The sequence below is a fragment of the Mauremys mutica genome, chromosome 2 (genome assembly GCF_020497125.1).
Source record: "Mauremys mutica isolate MM-2020 ecotype Southern chromosome 2, ASM2049712v1, whole genome shotgun sequence".
Taxonomy (NCBI): Eukaryota; Metazoa; Chordata; order Testudines; family Geoemydidae; genus Mauremys; species Mauremys mutica.
In genome coordinates this window covers 99,435,396-99,456,789 of record NC_059073.1, presented here as the reverse complement: position 1 = coordinate 99,456,789, position 21,394 = coordinate 99,435,396, and the positions used below count along the sequence as shown (strand labels likewise).

General features: G+C 42.2%; 1 protein-coding gene across 5 annotated transcripts in view; it reads left to right on the top strand.

The window, feature by feature from the left end:
* Nucleotides 1-21,394, top strand: part of RTTN (rotatin) — a 175,401-nt gene that overhangs the window by 4,654 nt on the left and 149,353 nt on the right. For 3 of the 5 annotated variants that reach the window (XM_045006474.1, XM_045006472.1, XM_045006475.1), the window contains exons 5-10: nt 1,312-1,402; nt 5,243-5,357; nt 5,875-6,025; nt 7,071-7,236; nt 9,140-9,321; nt 15,110-15,225. In XM_045006474.1, the coding sequence (XP_044862409.1) occupies nt 1,312-1,402; nt 5,243-5,357; nt 5,875-6,025; nt 7,071-7,236; nt 9,140-9,321; nt 15,110-15,225 (821 nt within the window). Of the gene's footprint in view, nt 1-1,311; nt 1,403-5,242; nt 5,358-5,874; nt 6,026-7,070; nt 7,237-9,139; nt 9,322-14,914; nt 15,029-15,109; nt 15,226-21,394 lie in introns of those variants that run through there. The other 2 variants (XM_045006473.1, XM_045006476.1) reach the window with 2 other exon arrangements.

Here is a 21,394-nt window from a genome sequence, read left to right as displayed (position 1 = left end):
ACATTATCCTGTATCTAAATAGTAAATGGCACTAATGCTTTTTTATTTATCTAGTATCACTGAGATAACTATAGCAGAAACATAGCAGAAGTACCTCTGTCACACGTGGCCCTGGTCAAACTTCCCCTGACTGGACAATCGTCTTATTGCTGTATTTGGATCTCATATGCTGGACATGTGTGCTCTTAAGCTTCCTGTGATCTGAGTAGGCTTCAGAACTGTCTGTTCCCTTGGCTTCTTTGGCATATTTCCTGTCCATGGTCTCTGTCTGTTACCCCTTTAAGGAAATGGGGCCCTGGGGCCCCATTGCCAGTGACTCCTAGCCCCAGAAGCCTCAGTAGTTCAAGCACACCCTTTTCCAGAGTTCCACCTTGTGAATTTATAGTTCACCTTTTCAGGGACATGGACATATGATAGTTGAGGGAAACAGACCCAAAGTCTTTTTGCAAATGTTTCTAAACAAGTCATTCTTTACTTGAGAGAGCATAAAAGATGTACAGATCCAGAGACACCCCCTTCTCCCACCCCCGGCTCCCTCTAAAACACTCAAAGCCTGCACACATTTCCCTGCCTGAATTTTCTTACCACTGGCCACTGGGGGCCATGCCTGCAGACAGTCAACATCAGCAAAATGTCTTGCAGCCTGCAATCAGATTATCCTGATGGGACGCAGGTTGCCCAACACTGCTCTATAGCCAGTGAATCAGACCAGTATGCTGGAAAGTAATCCATAATGTGTAATGTTCTTTTAATTGTGTTCTTATCAGTAGCGTGACAAGATGAAAACTAGGTTTTACAAGTTGACATTGATGTTACCATACTTCTTTCACTAATTCACTTTTCAGCAACATATTGGCCATCATTAGGAATACAAAATTACTTGCATACAATTTTTAATTAAAAGGTTAATTTAACAAGATATTGTCACAAAGTGCAGAAATTACACAAATTACAATTAGGTGTAGAAATTGGAAATAAAATTATTTTACGTTCAAGTTTGGGAAAGTATGTGTTTTGGCAGCAGAACAAAATAAGATTACAGATTGATGCATTTAAGGTAGGGGAAATATTGCTGCTACGTCTCCTTACTGAATCTTTTTATGTAATATCAATGAGTTACTGCAACTTGTTCATTCTCTGATTACTCTGCTGAAAACTCAATGCATTGGCAGCTCTTCAAATAGATGTAGTTCAATCAGGTTTTATAACTAAAAATTCACTGTACACATGCTGCAAATATTGACTCTCCTAAAGAAGTACATTAACATTTTTGAAATATGCTTTTTAAAATACTTTTGCTATTTTTAACAGTAAATCAGGCAGTGAAATGTTTGAAGTTTTCCACATTTCCTTGGTTAACACTGACCACAACGGATAGACATGTTCTTTCATCAAATGAAAGGTATAGTAATGGAGATTTTATAGTTTATATTTTTTACTTCATTGGATTTCAACCACTCAAACTTTGTTTTTCAGCACTAACTACTCCTGTTGTGAATATTTTTTAAATGAGTTGAGTGATTATGAAAGCTATTCTGAAGACTGATAGCAGTCATAGTACACGCTACCCACTGCAGTGTGTTAACTTTGTCCTGTACCTTTGTCTTTAGCATAAATTGCTTTGGGTCAGCCAACACTGCCAATTTGTGGGTTTTGGGATGTGGACAATTTGTTGGTACTAACTGGAATGAGATCATGAACTTACTTTGCATGGGCCACCAAATCATTATTAGTAACTAAAATACTGTATATTCCGGCGTATAAGACGACTTTCTATATTAAAAAACAACGCCCAAAAATCGGGGGTCGTCTTATACGCCGGGTATAAACAGCAGGCGACTGGGATTTAAAAGGCTCTGGGCTCCCCGCCGCAGCGGGCAGCCCAGAGTCCTCTGATTCCCGGCCGCGGCTGGGATTTAAAAGGCTCTGTGCTCCCCGCCGCAGCGGGCAGCCCAGAGCCCTCTGACTCCCCGCCGCGGCTGGGATTTAAAAGGCTCTGGGCTCCCCGCCGCAGCGGGCAGCCCAGAGCCCTCTGACTCCCCGCCGCGGCTGGGATTTAAAAGGCTCTGGGCACCCCGCCCCAGCGGGCAGCCCAGAGCCCTCTGATTTCCTGCTGCGGCTGGGATTTAAAAGGCTCTGGGCTCCCCGCCGCAGCGGGCAGCCCAGAGCCCTCTGATTCCCGGCCGCAGCTGGGATTTAAAAGGCTCTGGGCTCCCCGCCGCAGCGGGCAGCCCAGAGCCCTCTGACTCCCGGCCGCGGCTGGGATTTAAAAGGCTCTGGGCTCCCCCCCTCGGAAGGGGGGGGGTCGTCTTATAGGGCGAATATAGGCCAAAACCTATATTTTAACTGTAAAATTAGGGGGTCGTCTTATACGCCCCGTCGCCTTATACGCCGGAAAATACGGTAGATATGAATCCAGACAGCTGTAGCTATTTTATCTCAATTCCAGTTCCTTGAGCCAAACACTCCTCCTTCCTGGTGTGAAAGGCTTTAAACCTTGATGTTACTCCCTTGTTGAAAACTAGATCATTTTCTAATGGTGGAATTTTAGACTATAAAAGCCTTTAAAATGTTGTGGTAAAAACTTCTGTTGCTTGAATCACTTAAGAATAGACAAAACAGAAGATAGTGTATGTCTAGTACAGAGATAATGGAGGAAGATGGACTAGATTACTTAACAGACCTATTCCATCTCCAACTGATTCTTATCACTGTTTGCAGAAGAAACAGATTTGTCTACTTTTCCCATGTGATAAATTCTAAAATCTGGAAAATCTATTTAATGTTTTTAATTTTCCCTTTAAATCTGACAGATCTCTGGTTCATAAAAAGGACAAGGTTGCTACTTTGGCTTGAGTATTTAAAAACTATTTGTAATGAAAGAAGAGGCACAGTGGGGAAGAGAGGGTGGAGTGAAAGAAAATTGAAAAAGGAAAGAAGGACTTGAGAAAGGGAAATTGGTGGAGAAAAGAACTTTTTTTAAAAGGAAAACAACAGTAAAGTTAGAGTAAATGCCATTTGTTCTAAATTGGGCTTCCTTTATGTAAATTCTTACCTCTGACTGAAATTCTCAATGTTGCTAATTTGGGTAGTGGTAATGGTAGAATTTTGTTACTGATGACATGAGTCAATTTGTTGTTTACCATAGCGAATGACTAAGTTCACAGGGAATTTCTGATTTTCTTATCTCAATTTAAAATTCCGAAGGGGTTAAGGAAGTAGCTTCTCCTTGAGAAATCTAGGTTGAAACTTGGTTTGATCCAAATGGAACTGAGTTTGGGTGTAACATTTTGCTTGTATTGATCTTCACTGTTGAGGATGTGAGGGAGATTTCCAAACCTGATCCATTCTTTTTAGGTGACAGATATGAGGAACTGTCCCAAACTGAGGTGTCATTAGAGGAGGTTTCGGAACAAATTGATAAACTAAACAGTAATACGTCTTCAAGACCTGATGGTATTCACCCAAGAGTTCTGAAGGAACTGAAATGTGAAATTGCAGGACTACTAACTGTCATTTGTAACCTGTCATTTAAATCAGCTTCTGTACTAAATGACTGGAGGATAGCTAATGTGATGCCAGTTTTTAAAAAGGGCTCCAGAGGTGACCCTGGCAATTTATGTGAGGCAGTAAGCCTCACTTCAGTACCGGGAAAATGGTTGAAACTATCATAAAGAACAAAATTGTCAGACACATAGATGAACATAATTTGTTGGGAAAAAGTCAACATGATTTTTGTAAAGGGAAATCATGCCTCACCAATCTACTAGAATTCTTTGAGGGGGTCAACAAGCATGCGGACAAAGGAGATCTGGTGGATATAGTGTATTTAGATTTTCAGAAAGCCGTTGACAAGATCCCTCACCAAAGGCTCTTAAGCAGAATAAGTAGTCCTGGGATAAGAGGGAAGGTTCTCTCATGGATTGGTAACTGGTTAAAAGATAGGAAACAAAGGGTAGGAATAAATGATCAGTTTTCAGAATGGAGAGAGGTAAATAGTGGTGTCCCCTAGGGATCTGTACTGGGCCCAGTCCTATTTAACATATTCATAAATGATCTGGAAAAAGGGGTAAACAGTAAAGTGGCAAAATTTGCAGATGATACAAAACTACTCACAATAGTTAAGTCCCAGGCAGACAACAAAGAGCTACAAAAGGATCTCACAAAACTGGGTGACTGAGCGACAAAATGGCAGATGAAATTTAATGTGGTTAAATGCAAAGTAATGCACATTGGAAAACATAATCTTAACTATACATATACAGTGATGCGGTCTAAATTAGCTGTTACCACTCAAGAAAGAGATCTTGGAGTCATTGTGGATAATTCTCTGAAATCATCCACTCAATGTGCAGCGGCAGTCAAAAAAGTGAACAGAATATTGGGAATCATCAAGAAAGGGATAGATAATAAGACAGAAAATATCATATTGCCTCTATATAAATCCATGGTACACCCACACCTTGAATACTGCGTGCAGATGTGGTCACCTCATCTCAAAAAAGATATATTGGAATTGGAAAAGGTTCAGAAAAGGGCAACAAAAATGATTATGGGGATAGAACCCCTTCCATATGAGGAGAGATTAATAAGACTGGGACTTTTCATCTTGGAAAAGAGGCGACTAAGGGGGGATGTGATAGAGGTCTATAAAATCATGGGTGGTACAGAGAAAGTAAATAAGGAAGTGTTACTTACTCCTTCTCATAATACAAGACCAATGGGCCACCAAGTGAAATTAATAGGTAGCAGGTTTAAAACAAACACAAGAAAGTATTTTTTCATGCAGTGCACTGTTAACCTGTGGAACTCCTTCACAACACCCTCTGGCAAGGTCAGTATTATAACGGGGTTCAAAAGGGAGCTAGATAGGTCCATCAATGGCTATCTTCCATGAATCTATCAACCAAGATGGGCAGGAATGGTGACCCTTGCCTCTGTTTGCCAGAAGCTGGGATTGGGTGACGGGGCAGGGATCACTTGATAACCTGTCTGTTCATTCCCTTTGAGGCACCTGCCATTGGCTACTGTAAGAGGACAGGATACATGGCTTGATGGACCTTTCATCTGACCCAGTGTGGCCGTTCTTATGTTGTTTGTCCACAGAAATAACACAACCAGGAACCTTTACTTGGAAAAGGCTTTCAATTGCACTGATAGCTTTGTAAGGAAACGTCTACCTCTGATGACTTCCACTGTTCTAGTATTTCTGACATTAACTGAATTTCAACTTGATTTTTAGCTCTTTGAGAAGTAATAACCACAGTTTAATTTGGAGTACATGTGAGCTTCTACAGGATGTTATTATGCAAGATTTCCCTGCTGAGATTTTCCTTCAAAGACCAAAGATTGTTCAGGTTAGAACTACCATCAACTAAACCTTTCCGTTGGGTTACAAAACAAGTCTTGTAAAGTGGGAGCTCAAATAAATTTTCCTGATAATCCATCTGCAGCCGATGCTTCTGTATTTAGATAGAGTGGACACTAATTAAATGAATGTTTGGCTAAGTGGAAGGAGAAAAGGGAATTTACTATATGGCACACTTAAGAGAGGAAACCTGCATTTTTAATTTTTTTATAGTCTCCTGCTTAGCTGTTCACAACATCTAATCTATATATACTGTGAATTGGGGTTTTTCTCCATATTTTTCTGGCTAAGGTGAATGGCAAGTATCTCCCATAAAAGTTGTTTCTAGGCTGGTGACAAAGGCTCATTTGAAACTAGCGTGAAGTACACGCTTCTCCTTAGACTAATAATGTTGCCTTCAATGAACAAAGAACTTTTAACTGTGCTTTCAGTATGATTTTGCTTACCCTGGTTCAGAAGTTATTTTATTTCTGTTTACAAATTTCTGTTAATCCTTGTGTTTTTAGAGCCTTCTGTCTCTACTAAAGCTGGCTTTTGGAAAAGATGGAAAACACCGCTTAGCCTTGCAGGCGGTGTCATGCCTGCAACAGTTATGTATCTTCTTAAGAAATAGGCTTAATTTTCACAGAGATCCAGGCTTTTTCTCCACTGACCAAGGTGTGTATATGTAATGTTGTGGTGTGTGATTGTGGAATGGATTTTTCTAAAGGTGATACTTTACATGTTTGAAAATTCCATCCTGTAGCAATGTGAGTTTGGGATGGCTGCCATGCTCAAAAGTGATGATGAATCTCTTCTATCACATGTAGGCTGTGCATGCTACATGTGTTAAATAAAAAATATTTTATAAATGTTTTAGGATTCTAAAAATATTAATTGGAATTCTTTCTTATGCTTCTCCACCTGTAAAACTAGGTGTATTAGTTACTGAGAGTCCAACTGTACAGGCCTCAAATGGAGAGGAGAACTCAAATAAATTAATTTTAAAATTAAAACATCAACAGCAGCATTTGAACCTGGGACTTCTGGATCTAGAAGCAAAGCTTCATGACCCAGCAAAATCATGACTGATTTTCACTAAAGACTGAAGGACACCCTCTCCTTCCATGGCCTATTACTCTGCCAAATTTCATCTTTACCTCTGCCTGCTTTGATTTTAGAGCTGTTCATAAAACATTGCAAGCATGTTGTTACAGAAACCCTGCTTGTGATTCTGTAGTTAAGACTGAACTGAATTTTGCACTTATAGCAAGATTCAGACATTTTTTACATGACGAATGGAGCACTTATTTTTTGAGTAAGAGCACACAAATCTTTAACCAAAAGCTGACCCCAAACTTCTTTAAGGCTTAGATAACTTAAAAAAAAAATCTTTACTGGGCTCTGCACTTCTAGAACTTTAAGCAGAAGTACCAAAATACCACAAAATATTCATGCGAGACTTCTGTTAGAATTTTACAGACCCAAGAATTATGTTTAAATTTTTTTTTTTTAATGTTAGTCTGCAATGAACCTTTGAACTTTTTGAGATTCATATGGACTCAAGTAGTTTGTGCCAATCTCCTGTACTTTCCTCCTTATTTTTCTTATGCTACTTTTTTTTGCCGTTTGTTACCCCGCTTGGACTTTTCATACTTCACTGTGTGGTTTGTAAGACTGAGAGGTGTGTGGTAAATTTATTTTTCTGCTTTTGTTGCATAAGGTACAGCTTCCCAGAATTCTTCTATGTCCTATGGCCAAGAAGTAAGAGGACCTCACCATTCCCAGAATCCATCGCCTGGAAGTAGTAGCCCTCGACCATCTGTGATTGGACGTACTGGTCAGCGTCCCAGAGGTGATGGCCAAGACTGGGATGCAGCGTCTTCCAGGTGAACAAAGTGGGAGGTTAAGTTAAGCCTATTGCCTATTACCAGAATTACCTATTTTGCTCCTAGCCAGCTTGTGGGAAAACATGTACAGTAAAACCTCAGAGTTATGAACACCTTAGGAATGGAGGTTGTTTGTAATTCTGAAGTGTTTTAACTCTGAACAAAACTTTGTTCTTTCAAAAGTTTACAACTGAGCATAGACTTAATACAGCTTTGAAACATTACTATGCAGAAGAAAAATGCTGCTTTCCCTTTAATTTTTAGTAGTTTTCGTTTAACACAGTACTGTACTGAATTTGTTTTTTTTGGTCTCTGCTACTGCCTGATTGCATACTTCCAGTTCCAAATGAGGTTTGTGGTTGACCGGTCAGTTTGTAACTTTGGTGCTCATAACTTTGAGATTCTACTGTAAGTCTAATTGTTGAAATTAGGATGCTAACTGGAAAAAGTCTTTAAAATAAAGAAACTTAAATTTAAAATGATATTCACAATTTGTAATATCCTTCTGATCTCTCACATTCTGCTCTTACGAGAGAGAAGACTGGTATTTTACAGATGAACTACAAATACCTGACACTCTTTCAAATGACTAAAGATAAGAAATCAGCAATTCACTGTGTGTGGACTCGGTTTACAGTGAGATTTGAAAACCACTTCTTCTGCTATTTACTTGACAAGTATTGAGATCGGGATTTTTTGTTTCCCTTCAACAGTTGGGAACATAGAAAAAATTTAGAGTGAGTGTAATTTAATCTGGTTATTGTGATTATACACACTTACATAAAAAGTTTCTAAGGATTTTTGGCATACAAGCTTGACCACATAAAATTTCAATTGTGCATGATTTAGCCACACAACTCAAACTTTATGACTAATTTACTGGAGACTCTTAAAATTTAAAGGTCAGTGTGTATATGTGGTACTCATCTTGGTCCAAGATTTGTAATCACTCTGCAAGAATCATTGTCGTTTACTAGGTCATTAGTTGAGGATTTAAAAAGACTGAATTCTTATTTAGTCAGTGGTGATACCTTTTTGAGTCTTAATAGTTAGTGGATCTAACCAATATACAATAAAGTGTTCTCACTTTATAGATATAGTAGCTCAGATTTGGGGACTGTTCTTTCCTGGAAGATTCTATGGGTAGCCAGAGAGGTAGCAGGGAAATGACATAGATGATACCAAGAATTTATTTATTGAAATGAGACTTTAATTCAGACTACTCCACTTTGGGTTATTTTGTTATTACATAGGGCTTGTCTCCAATTACTGTGGATCGATGCTGCGGCGATCGATCCACCAAGGGTTTATTTAGCGGGTCTAGTTAAGACCTGCTAAATTAACCACCTATCGCTTTCCCGTCGACTCCGGTACTTCACAGGAACGAGAAGCATAAGGTAAGTTGATGGGAGAGTTTCTCCCATTGACCCAACCCAGTGTAGACACCTCAATAAGTCAACCTAACGTATGTTGACTCCAGCTACATTATTCACGTAGCTGGAGTTGCGTAACTTAGGTCAACTTAAGTAGTGTAGTGTAGACCTGCCGTTAGTTTTAGCACAAACATCTAACAGACAGAAGGAAAAGCTCTTTTTGGTCAAAGATTCAACACTCCATTCATTCCCGATCCACAGTTCTAGGTCCATCTTTGCAGATCTCTACTAAAACAGGCAACATCAGATTTAACATACTGTAGATTTCTAAGGGAAAAAAATGTCATCGTACCCCCCCCCCCTTTTTTTTGTGGGAGAAAAAGCTAGGCTGCCTTTATAAATCATAAAGAAATGGGAAAAAAGGGTACAGTCCTTTTTTTACCTCTTCAGGTCACTTTTTTTTTTTTAAAGACTATTTAAGTTTGTTTTGTTTGACAGTGTTTAATTCCTATATTGTATTTGCTTTCTAGTGGAAGCAGTACTCATGCTAGTGCAAACTCCAGAATAAATCTGCAGTCACCGCTGGATGTAGGGCACATTGACCTGCCAGACCTGGAAAGTGAGGATACTTTAGAGTTACAGTTCCAACAGCTCAGCCTTCCTCAGTTCTGTGTGTCCATCCTGGAATATGCTGTACCTCTTCTAAGAACAGGTGAATGGATATTAGATTTTTTTGTGTGTGCAGGAATCCTTATTTTTCCTCATTTTGTATCCCATCCCAGTAGGAGAGTCCCATAATATTTTCAAAATTGGTGCTTTGTAAAGAATTTTTTTTTTTTAAAAGCAGCCATTCTTAAGCACATTAATCACATTATTGTGGTTATTTTGTTGTGGGGTATTTGGTCAGCCCCTGTAAAGTTGGATTGGCGAGTAGATCTCTGGCTCTGTTTTGCCTTAGAAAAAGGCTGCAGGAAGAGATTGAATGCATGGGGAAGGTGACAGAGGAATGTAGTGTGATTCAAAGGGAAGAAGAAATAGTGAGTTTGGCTGAGACAAAGTAAAATGGAACAGGGGTGTGTGGACTGGCAAGCAGAAAAGAAACCCTCTCTCAACTAAACCTTGTTTTTTTTCTGAAACTAGCATGAATGTGCGGCTCTTTTTTCTCTTTACTAGTATCCTTTACAGGTGTCTCTATATTCTCCCTCCATAAGTTTATGCAATTCACATTTTTAAAATAAAAATTCATTTTAATGAAAAATTATTTCTATATAATAACTATGAAGAAAAAGATCTCACTCACTCACTCACTCTCACTAGAGCAGGTATGTCATCTCCGGGGCTAGCTCTGTAGCTTCCTGTCATGCAGTCCTGGTCTACCCGGAATGTTTCTTGGCCTTGTCCATGTGAGAAAATATTCATGTGTGGGAGAAACATTTAGATTTTCTATATTGTTCAGGCCTTTTCTTCTTGGGTGGACATAGAACCTTAGGGTCCATTTGCTTTGCCTCTGGGTCCGGCCGCCCTCCTTTTTTTTTTTTTTTCTTGGGGTGGCAAAAAAGTCAGAGCCAGCCCTGTCTTCTTGCATTTCATTAATGACTTTACTAAAAGAAAGTGGTGATCAGATGGGTTGCAGAAAGGAACGAGGATGCCTTTCCTGTAAGAAATCTACATAACCTGTCAGTTATATTAGTTAGCCAGCTGAAAAATCCAGGTCACTTTTGACGTGTGGTGTTACAGGATTTGTTTTGGTAAATGGAATATCCAGATAACTTTATCAGGAGAAGTATTTTAATGGGCAATTTATCTAAATTTATTTAGGATATATTTATATTTTCTGTTATCTGCCAGAACAGCAGAAGAAGTCTGCATTTTCATAGATTCATAGTGTTAAATCCTGGCACCATTGAAGGCAATGGTAAAATTCCGCTTGAGTTCAAACAGGCCAGGGTTTCACTCATAGACTTTAATGCTAGAATGAATTATAATTATACAGTGTGACATCTAAGGTTATTTAATTTATGCAGAACAGATACATTTCAAGCTAGTCTCTGGTTTTTGCATGCGGCCTTTCAGTTGAGTCTGCCACTGCAAAGCCCCAGATTCACAGTACAGTCTTCTCTTCAACTGACAAAACAGCTTTGGCAGTTGGGGGAAGATTAGTTCCCTTGGATGATGCATAAGCATACATCTATGCAGCAATGTGATGGGGGAGGGTTCCAGAGCCCAGGCTCCTGCCTGAACCCGAATGTCTGCCCAGTAATTTTTAGCCTCCTGGGACAGCCACAGGTCTTGTATGCCAGTATAGCTGTACCCTATGTGTCACAGCTGGTTCACAGCGAAGAGGTCTGTAAAAGGACTTCAACTAACTAAACGTGGAAATGTGCAGTAATTTGAAAACCTAAAGAAATCAACCTGTACTTGTGACTCCTTAAGTGAACAAGGTAGGGTTACTATTTAGTTTTCCTTGCTTAATTTAAAACTCTCATCACACAAGGTTGAGGAAATGCTTGTCTGCATTAATTTCAGACTTTAAGAACTTCCCAATATCTAGTCAGTTTAAATGTAATAAATGACTGATAATGAATCTAATACTATGTAAACATCTTAAATGCTTTAAAACCTTATTTTGATCTTTAAAAGGCAAAGGATAGTAATTCAGAGTAAGTCCATACTTCAGGCTAGAGTGTGAGTCTCAGCTTGAGGAGGCATATGGTAGCTTTAATTGATCTTGTTCACTAAAACTAGAATGTAGCCAGAGCAGCATGACAGTGGGAACGTAAAGTATTTACCTAGCATTTCTGATCTCTAATGGCAATGCTTGATTAGAGCTAGTGTGAGTATGTCTTCGTGAGCTGCGAATCTCACCCCCAGCTTGTAGCATAGACATACCCTACCTTACTATCCTTTGCCTTAAACCTAAAGAGAAAAATAAGTATTAAAACATTTAAGATATTTACATATTATTAGATTCATTATCAGTCATTTAGCTCTTGTACAACTTTAAACTGAAGTGTAGATGTACCCTCAGTTAAAGATTCATTTTGCTTTTAACAGTGGGTAGGAGATATTTTTATTTTAAATTATATAAAATAAAAATTAGTTCCAGATTGGAAAATTCACTAAGATAAAAGTTAAAGTTATAAATTAATATATATTATTATAATCTTGATTTATAAAAAGTCAAAGTAAAAATTCAAAGTTCCACAACTGACCTGAATATATTTCTGGACTCATTTTTCAGCTGCCCCTCCCCGTTATGTTACTTTATTTGAGAAAGACCTATCTGAAGAAATTCTGTTGATATGATTACCATCGGTGATATCACACAGCAAAGGTCCTCTACTCTGTACCAGTTCTTGAAAGTTCTTGAAAGTATGGCTGATTGAAGGTGCTGCTGAAACTGGGGAAAGAGTTACGTTTTAAGGTCCTGGTCCTTTATTTGGTATTGGACTGGATGCTTATGTGGAGTATTGTGTGATACTCTCACCATTCTACTTTGTTTAGCAAGAGGACCACAATATGTTGAATCAGCTGTAGCGTGCATGTGGGCTGCATAGTCATTTCCAGGTAGAGTGCATTGCAATTGTCTAGCTTGGAAGTCACAAAAGTGTGAATCACGTTAGCTAAGTCTTTATCTGTGAGAAGTGGGTGCAGTCTCCAGCTAGAAAATGCTCTGGCTGCTGTTGCTGTTATCAGTATTCATGAGGTTGCACTGAACCTTGAGACTTCATTCCACCTCGATGATGGATAATGGAGATGTTTCCTTCACTAGGTAGTGAAATTGTTGCTTTTGCCAATTCTTAAATGTTTTCTCTTTCCCTTTTCCACACTCTCACTTCAGTCTTACCTTACTGACTACTTCTGGATCAGAATTCATACACATCTAGACTCCAGATCAAGTATCAACCCTCAGGGGGCTTACTGTGGAAATGTAGCATTTCACTACTAAATAAACATATGTTTGAAACCATAACTAAGATCAGGAATACTACAGTGACCCACTTGACCTATAAATGGGAAACTTTTAAAATGTAGTGTGTGGACCTCAGGTTTTCTTCCTGAAATACCCTCAGAAGTACAAGCAAGTATGTCACAAAGGAGTGGAAGCATAGGGAAGAAAATGTACCCAGTGAGTCAGTTGCAAGAAGACCTTAAGCATTGAGAATGCCAAACCTAACTTAGCCCTACTAAAGTTTTGCCCATGCTGGGAGGCAGGGCCTAATTTGTTGAGAAAACTGCATGATGTTGAGTCCACTCCCTATAAATATGCAACAGATAAAGCAGCAGCTGTCACTTTGAAAGCTGCCAGACTTCCATCTGTGCTCCTTTTGTGGCCACTAATGGCTTAGTGGCAACTCTCATGTACAGCACATCTGCAGGCTTGCCAATTTTCTTTTGCTCCCAGATTCTCAGCTGTAAGAATACGTGAAGGCCTACCTCAAGGAGTCACCAATAGGCAATCCACATTAAGCAGAATGTAACCTTCTGGTTAATGGGGACCAAGAAAAGGGGCTTACAAAATAAAAGAGTAAAAAAGAAGACCAAAAAAGGAGTGGGAAGTGGGGGGATGGGAGTAACAAGGCGAAGGTCCCCAGGTTGAAGAACAAGAGAGAGAAAATGGACCAAAAAAATAAAGAAGTCTGTGACAGTAGCTTGGGATGGTGGGAAAGAGCATAGCAGAATCATCCATCTACCAGCCTTTGACAAAAAGTAGGGAGCTGCTATCCTAGTACATAGGCTAGTGTGGAAACATGTATTCTATGTTGAAAACAAAACCACCAAGAATGGGGAGAACTTTCTCTCCTACTTGTCCAGGTGGGAAGTTTCAGACAGATTTATCCTTGAGCTAAAAAGATCAGTCAAATAATATCATATCCACAGCAATGGTAAAATGTGTCTGCAATACTATAAAACTTTATATGTAAACATTCGTATCCTGTCCTTCCTCATATAGCCAACTGACTTTATTTGGCAAAATTCCTATCCATGGTAAATATACATTAGCCTTTTTTTCCGGGAGTGTCTTCTCTGAGCAACTGTTCCCTAGTTGTCATCTCAGCTGCGATTCAAGGAGTTCACCCAAGGTTAGCAATGTCTCTTCACTTACAAAAATGCTAACAGCAGGCACAGTAATACAATAGAAATGTCATTGGTGGTAGCTTTTCTAGTATAGGCTATACTCATTAAAACAGTCTGGAAAATACACGTCTACCTTGATATAACGCTGTCCTCAGGAGCCAAAAAATCTTACCACGTTATAGGTGAAATCGCGTTATATCGAACTTGCTTTGATCCACCAGAGTGCGCAGCCCTTCCCCCCCCTCCCGAGTTCTGCTTTACCGCGTTATATCCAAATCTGTGTTATATCGGGTCGCGTTATATTAGGGTAGAGGTGTATATTAAAGTTTAACAGCTTCTGTACAAAATCTATTTCCCTGCTTTTTAAATACTCTAGTGCTTGATGATAAGAACTAATATCTTCTTTGTTTATGGGGGGTGAAGGGGAAGAAGCGAAAAATATCCAAGTAGCTCTTCCTTATTAAACATGGTGCTGCTGTATTTAGAAGAAGGAATTTATCATTTCAGTAAGCTGACCATTGTGAATTCAGGGTAGTTAAAGAATCCATGGTGGAATGTGACTTTTTCCTCACAAGAAATGTGACTGGCTGGCTTAAGCAGTCAGAATCATCAACTAGCATAGGCGTGGCCAACCTGAGCCTGAGAGAGAGCCAGAATTTACCAATGTACATTGCCAAAGAGCCACAGTAATACGTCGGCAGCCCAACATCAGCTCTCCCCCCGCCCAAACCTGCTCCCAGCGCCTCCCTCCCACCTGCAGCCCTGCTAATCAGCACCTCCCCCTCCCCACCCCACACCTCCCGATCAGCTGTTTCGTGGCATGCAGGAGGCTCGGGTGTGGGGGGGAGAGGAGCTAGGGCATGGCAGGCTCAGGGGAGGGGACAAGAAGGGATGGAGTGGGGGCAGGACCTGCGGCAAAGCCAGGGATTGAGCAGTGAGCATCCCCCGGCACATTGGCAAGTTGGTGCCTGTAGCTCCAGCCCCGGAGTCGGTGCCTATACAAGGAGCCGCATATTAACTTCTGAAGAGCTGCATGTGGTTCCGGAGCCACAGGTTGGCCGCTCCTGGACTAGCATGTGAAGAGCTGTCTGTAGTACAAAGAATTAAACCATGTTAAGATCTTAACTGGGGGGGAGGGGCTAGTACTCTTGGTGAATAGTGAGTTCTCTAGTGAATTAACTCTTAAAATGTTCTTTCCAGAAAACAAAGAAAAAGTAGACGTGATTCAAAGCTATTGCTGGATGTTGCAATGGTGACAATTGATGCTAACTGAGTACATGAATGCACAAGAAAATTAAATTTACAGATGTTCAAAGTTAAAGTTTTCCCTGGCTGAAAAGGTGCTGCTCTACTAACACTAAATCATTTATACGCTGTCTACAATTGAACTGCTGTAACATCTTTCACATTTTCATTCATAGGCAGTAGTAGAGTGACAATGCAAGTTCTTGAATTACTTTCTGAAGATGTGCTTCTTATTGGTGATGCAGTATCTGAAGATGTTTGGGAGGACCACAGCTTCTTTGGGTTAGAGTTGGTGAGTCTGGAAAGTATCTTATCTTTAGACTTTGGTTAATGGTATTTAGCAGTTTGTCTTTGCTGTAGACATCAGACATTTTCTGTACTGGAGGATAGACAATTCTACTGAACTACCCTTTTTCAAACATTTAAACAGTCCAGTAATTACAAAAGGTTGATATTGCTGGCATGTTCCTCTTATTTTAAACTTTGATATGTATACTCCTCTTCCTCCTACTAGAAGTATTGAAGTCATAAGAGTTTAAGGCCATAAGGGACCACTAGATCATTTAGTTTGACCTCCTATATGTCACAGGCTGCCAGCACATTAAACTCAACAACAGAAATGAGACTGAAATAAATGAGACCCACAGGGAGAGCATAGGAGGGATCGACATGCACTAGCTAGAGGCCTTGCAATGGTGGGGAAATGATTAAATGAGATATACACAGACAGTCCTGGCAAGGGACCCACTCTCTTATGTGCAGAGGAAGGCAACAACCCCCCAAAGTCACTGCCAGTCTGATCTGGGGAAAAATTTCATCCTGACCCTGTATATGGGGATCAATTAGACCCTGAGCATGTGAACAAGAACCAGCCAGCTGAGCATCTGAGGGAGAGAATTCTCGGTGCTAGCGCACTGAAGTTTCACCTTTTATAAATACTCAACATAAATTTTGACTTACAACAAAGGGTTACTGAATATCTATTGACAGAGAAATATATTTAGGGATAGGTTGCAGAAGATATACATGGATAGAGAACAGGAGAATACGGTCTTGTTTAAGTGGCGAGATTTCATTTCCCTGACTTAGCCTTTAGTAGGCAGGGCCGGCTCCAGCCTTTTTGCCGCCCCAAGCGGCGGGAAAAAAAAAAAGGAAAAACAAAAAGAAAAACCCGATTGAGCTGCTGCCTAAGTGCTGCTGAGGAGGAAGACAGGGAGTGAAGGACCTGCCGCCGAAGGCTGAGGCGGGCCGGTTGAGCTGCCGCTGAAGTGCCGCTGCCGCCAGCCCGGACGTGCCGCCCCAATAACGGACGAAGTGCCACCCCTTTCTATTGGCCACCCCAGGCACCTGCTTCCTTCGCTGATGCCTGGAGCTGGACCTGTTAGTAGGGCTCAGTTCATTTCCCTAACTCCCTCAAGGAGTTAAAAATGTCGGGTACACTACAGCCTTATTCATCCAAAGGGCTCAGCAGATACTCAGAGCTTTTAGATGAAGGGCTGCTGGTTGACCAGTTGAAAACACCACACTCCAGGTAAATGATTCCAGAGTTGCGTCAGGATTTGCTGCCCACATTTGCAGATGTTCCTTGGTCCCCTGGAAGGTGGAGATGGGGAGGCTCAGAGTTGACCAGACTTTATAAATAGGGTCCTACCAAATTCACGGCTGTGAAAATCATGTCATGGACTGTGAAATCAGACCTCCCCCATGAAATCTAGTGTATTGCAAGGGAGGAGGCAGGACTGGGGGCTCTTAGCTGCTAGTCCCGGCTACACTGGGGTGGGACTTGTTCTTCCCCTGCATTGGCCGCTCTTGGGGGGAGATCAGACTAATCTATGGGTACCTCCACCAGCTGCAGGAAGCTCCGCCCCCAATAACTTCCTGCCCCCATCGCTCTGTAGCTGTGGGGGGAGAGATCACTGTACAGGGAGCTGCACCCCTTCTAGATGCAATTATTAGCTTGTTTAAATAAAAATGTAAAGGAAGGTCAAGAACTTGACAGGATATTTTCATTGACACTTTACAGCAGCAAATAACATTCAGGATTCAACTCACTGATTGGTAGAGATGGAGACATTGGGGGGGGAGGGGTTGTAGTGTAGTGTTCTCAATTGGCAGCCTACCAGAAGACAAGTGAAATTACTTGAAAATGAGTGTTCAAAGTAAATAAAAAACCTCTATAATCATTACTGCAGTGGATTCTATGAAAGAATTTGGAAGCCAAATTCTACATGCCAATGGTGTATTTTGTAAAGCCTGCAGTGTGTTTCCTTGGATCACACATCTGTGACAATGATTAGACTCGGAAACCCATAGAAGCAGAAAGAGGGCTGCAGATAGCGCATTGTTTCCCAGCAAAGTTAAAAAAACACAATCCAATTTCATCTCTTTTTAAGAAGATGACAGAGAGCTCTGAGACCCATCATTTAGCTAGACTGGAACCTGTGGATGCAATTTCAGGTGCAAATATATCATTGGAAAAACTTAATCACTCAAAGCTGCGTGAATTCACAAAATGCTGGTTGCCTACCAAGTGTGAATAAGCTCCAACAGGACTACCTTCCAAAGGTTTTTGCTACACATTTTGAGGAGATGAAGTCTCAAATTAACTCATGAAATTATTTCGTCTGAGTCCACAGATGAGCAAGACAACTACGTACTGAATGTTCTATTTGATTTTATTGCTGACAAGACCAAAGATGTACAGACAGGAAAGCTAACAGTGCTTGCTGACCGTGTTTACTTGGATGCTCTTGCTATACTACAGTTTCTCAAGTGGTAATTAAAACCATTTCAGAATACGGTGCGGATTTGTCAAAGTATCTGTTTTCATAAGTGATTCGACTTGCATGAAATTTTTCAAATCTGTTTTCCAAGGCCTAATGCCAAATGCTGTCCATATTACATGTAACTCGCATATAATTTCTCTTATCAGTAAGCTGTGGAGTAGCAAGTTTGGTAAAGATGATAAACTGGTCAGCTGCATTAAAAAGATCTTTAAACACTGTATAAGCTGCAAACTTTGATACAGGCAGCACATTGCAAACATGACTGAAATCGGGGAACAAAATATTGTACTTCCCCCAGGGCCAGTAATTACTCATTGGAATTCCTAGTTTTTGGCTGCTGTACAATACCATGCAGCTCACCTGAAGTACTACTGAGTTTGTCTCAGAAGAGCTGACACTGACATCAAAAACGCAGGTTTTAACAGAATTTTCAAGCCTTCTAAACAATGTTCAGCTGAATGAGCAACTTCAGTTTGTTGCCGAGAATGCCACAGGACTGATGTACTTAATCATTTGGTTCGAATCTTGGCATGTCACAATCCACCAAGCTTACAACAATGTACTATTTTGGGCTGGAAGCACAGTCAAATGAACATCAGTCTGACAATGTTGAATTAAATGCCAGTGTTCAGCAGGAGTTTTCTTCAGTAGCATAGCTGTGGTGGGGGGGGGGGAGCAGGGGGAGCGGCTGCTGCACCACTGAGCACAAGTGGCGCCTTTTAAATTTTTTGGCTCCTTTTTAATTTTTACTCTGAATGGAGGGTGAGGGGGGAAGACATAAAAAAAGGCGCCACCTGCTGCTCCCACTTGTACTCACCGGGCGGCACTCTGGATCTTCGGTAGCATTTCGGCGGCGGGTCCTTCAGTGTCACCAAAGACCCGGAGTGAGTGAAGGAGCCGCCACCGAAGTGCCCACCGAAGACCCGAGCACCGCAGCCGGTGGCGCCTTTTTTATGTCTGCCCCCCTTGTTCCACCTGGCTACGCCACTGGTTTTCTTGCATGGCAAAGAAGCTCAGACAATACTGCTGCTACAGGGAAAAGTCAAGCGATGTAGCAAAAATGGCTCAAAAATTTCAACAGCCTGCAGCAGGGCTCCTGAAAACTCTATGTATTTTTGACACTGCACAAAGGTACCGGTACTTGTTGATGGTTGATTTAACCTCACTTAATGTAATTCCTGGCTTGGACAAGAATTGTAGGTTGGAGATTCCTGCTTATAAAAATATCGCAAAAGATGCGGATTGTAGTTTGCCTGTGTTACAACTTTGGAACTCTGTTGAAGGCAGAATTGCCCACCCCTCAAGGCTAGCTCGGTATTTTCAGACAGTTCCAATGAACTTCATGGATGCAGAGAGAGCTGTGTCTAAACATGGACAGGTGTTTTCAGCGCAGAGACAGAATGAAGAAAGACAGTTGCTGGATGCTCCATTCTGACATTCAATTTATGATATTTGAAACCAGAACTTTCTTCCACTTGCTTTTGTTAACTTAAGGCAGTGCTTCTCAAGTTTGAGGCTACCAATGGAGATCACTGCCCTACAAAACCGCCTCACATGCCCATATCTTCCAATCAGGGAGTGTTATTTGCTGCTGTAAAGTGTCAATCAATAAAACCTGTCAAGTTCACATGACCTTGCTTTATTTTATAGAAATAAGCTGCTAATTGCATCTGGAAGTGCACATCTCCCTGTACACTTGTGACTCTCCCATGGCTGCGGAGCAATGGGGCAGGAAGCAAATGGGTGTATGTGTGTGGTGCTTTTTGCAATGGTTGTGCAGGGGAAGAGGAAGTCTTGTCCTTCCCGAGCCTGGCTGGAACTAGCAGCTAGAAGCCCCTGACTGGGGCTTCCCCCAGCAGCATGAGGGAAATTAGACTCACCTCTGGGAACCTCCCCTTGGCTTCAGGAAGCTCCACAGTTGCTGCAGCACATAAGTGAGGGTGTACCAGCCTCACTTCTGCACTGCCTCTGGAGGTGGATCCGATTTCCCTCCAAGACCTGCTGTGCAGGGGAAAGCAAATCTTGGCCCTCCCTACTCCGGCGGGGACTAGCAGCTAAGAGCCCTCTGCTGGTGCACTCCGAGCAGCATGGGGGAGATTAGACCCACCTCCACCTTTGGGAGCCTTCTCTGGCTACAGGAAGCTCCACGGCTGCTACCTTCAGAGCACAGCTCTGAAAGCAGCACAGAAGTGAGGGTGGCAATACCGTGACCCCTCCCCCCCCCAACAACCCCTTTTTTGGTCGGCATCCCCACAGTTACAATACCATGACATCTGAAAACATGAAATAGACTAATTTTCAGATCCTGTGGCCATGAAATTGACCAGAATAGACTGTGAGTTTGGTAGGATCTGTTTATAAAGGTTATACTTGGTGTTCTTGGTCATAGAATGTGTCAAATAATATACCTACTGATCAGATGTGACAATCCCCAAGGGAAACATAATTCATTTAACCTTGAGTATGGCAGGGTGCTGCTAGAGAGGCCTTAATCCAGGGATGGGCAAACTTTTTGGCCTGAGGGCCACATCTGGATATAGAAATTGTATGGCAGGCCATGAATCCTTATGAAATTGTATGGCGGACTCTGCGGTGAGACTGGGATGAGGGATTATGGGCTCAGGAGAGTGCTCCAGGCTGGGACTGAGGGGTTAGGAGGGCAGGAGGGGGATCGGGCTGAGGCAGGGGGCTGGGACACAAGAGGGGTTGAGGGCTCTGGCTGGGAGTGCAGGCTCTGGGGTGGGGATGAGGGGTTTGGGGTGCAGGAGGGTTTCCGGGCTGGGATTGAGGGCTTCAGAGGGGGGTCAGGGCTGGGGATGTGGGGGATGGGGCGTGAGGTCAGGCATGCAGGCTTTGGGTGGTGCTTACCTCAAGCAGCTCCTGGAAGCAGTGGCATGTCCCATCTCTGGCTCCTAGATGGAGGCGCAGCCAGGCAGCTCTTTGTGCTGCCCCTGCAGCTCCCGGAAGCAGCAGCAGTAGCATGCCCCCCTCTGGCTCCTATGCGGAGGCACGGTGCCAGCCTGGCAGCTCTGTGTGCTGCCCTGTCCGCAGGTTCCTGCCCAATGGGAGCTGGGGGAGGAGGGTGGTGGTGCTTGCGATAGGAGCAGTGTGCAGACCCCCTGGCTGCCCCTATGCATTGGAGCCAGAGATGGGACATGCTGCTGTTTCTGGGAGTGGTGTGGAAAGCTCGCCAAAGGGAGCTTGAGGGCTGGATTAAAAATTCTGACAGGCCGGACATGGCCCGCGGGCCACAGTTTGCCCACCCCTGCCTTAATCAGCTCCTGTCACTCCAGCCTCAGTCAGGGGGATTGGATTGGGGCTGGGTAGGTAGCCTGATGCTTGCCTGGTAACTGATCACACCTGCCAGACTTGTTACCGGGAGCTATAAGACTGGGAGGAAGTGAGACCAAGGGCGGGGGTGGAGACCGGGACAGAGACGGGAGTGGAAGGTCAGGTCTAGACTCAGAGAGAGCTGGGAGTCTCCTAGTCTGTTGCTAGCCTACCACAGGCCTGGCCAAGCTGTTGTAAAAAGCCTGAGTATAGTTGGAAACTGGTGGTGGGGATGATCACAAATAAAGAGCATGGGTGTTGCACCAGCCTGAAGTGTCCCTGAGTCTCTGAGAAGAGGGAGAGAAGGGCCAAACCGGAGGGGCAAGGCATGTGCCCCGTTACATG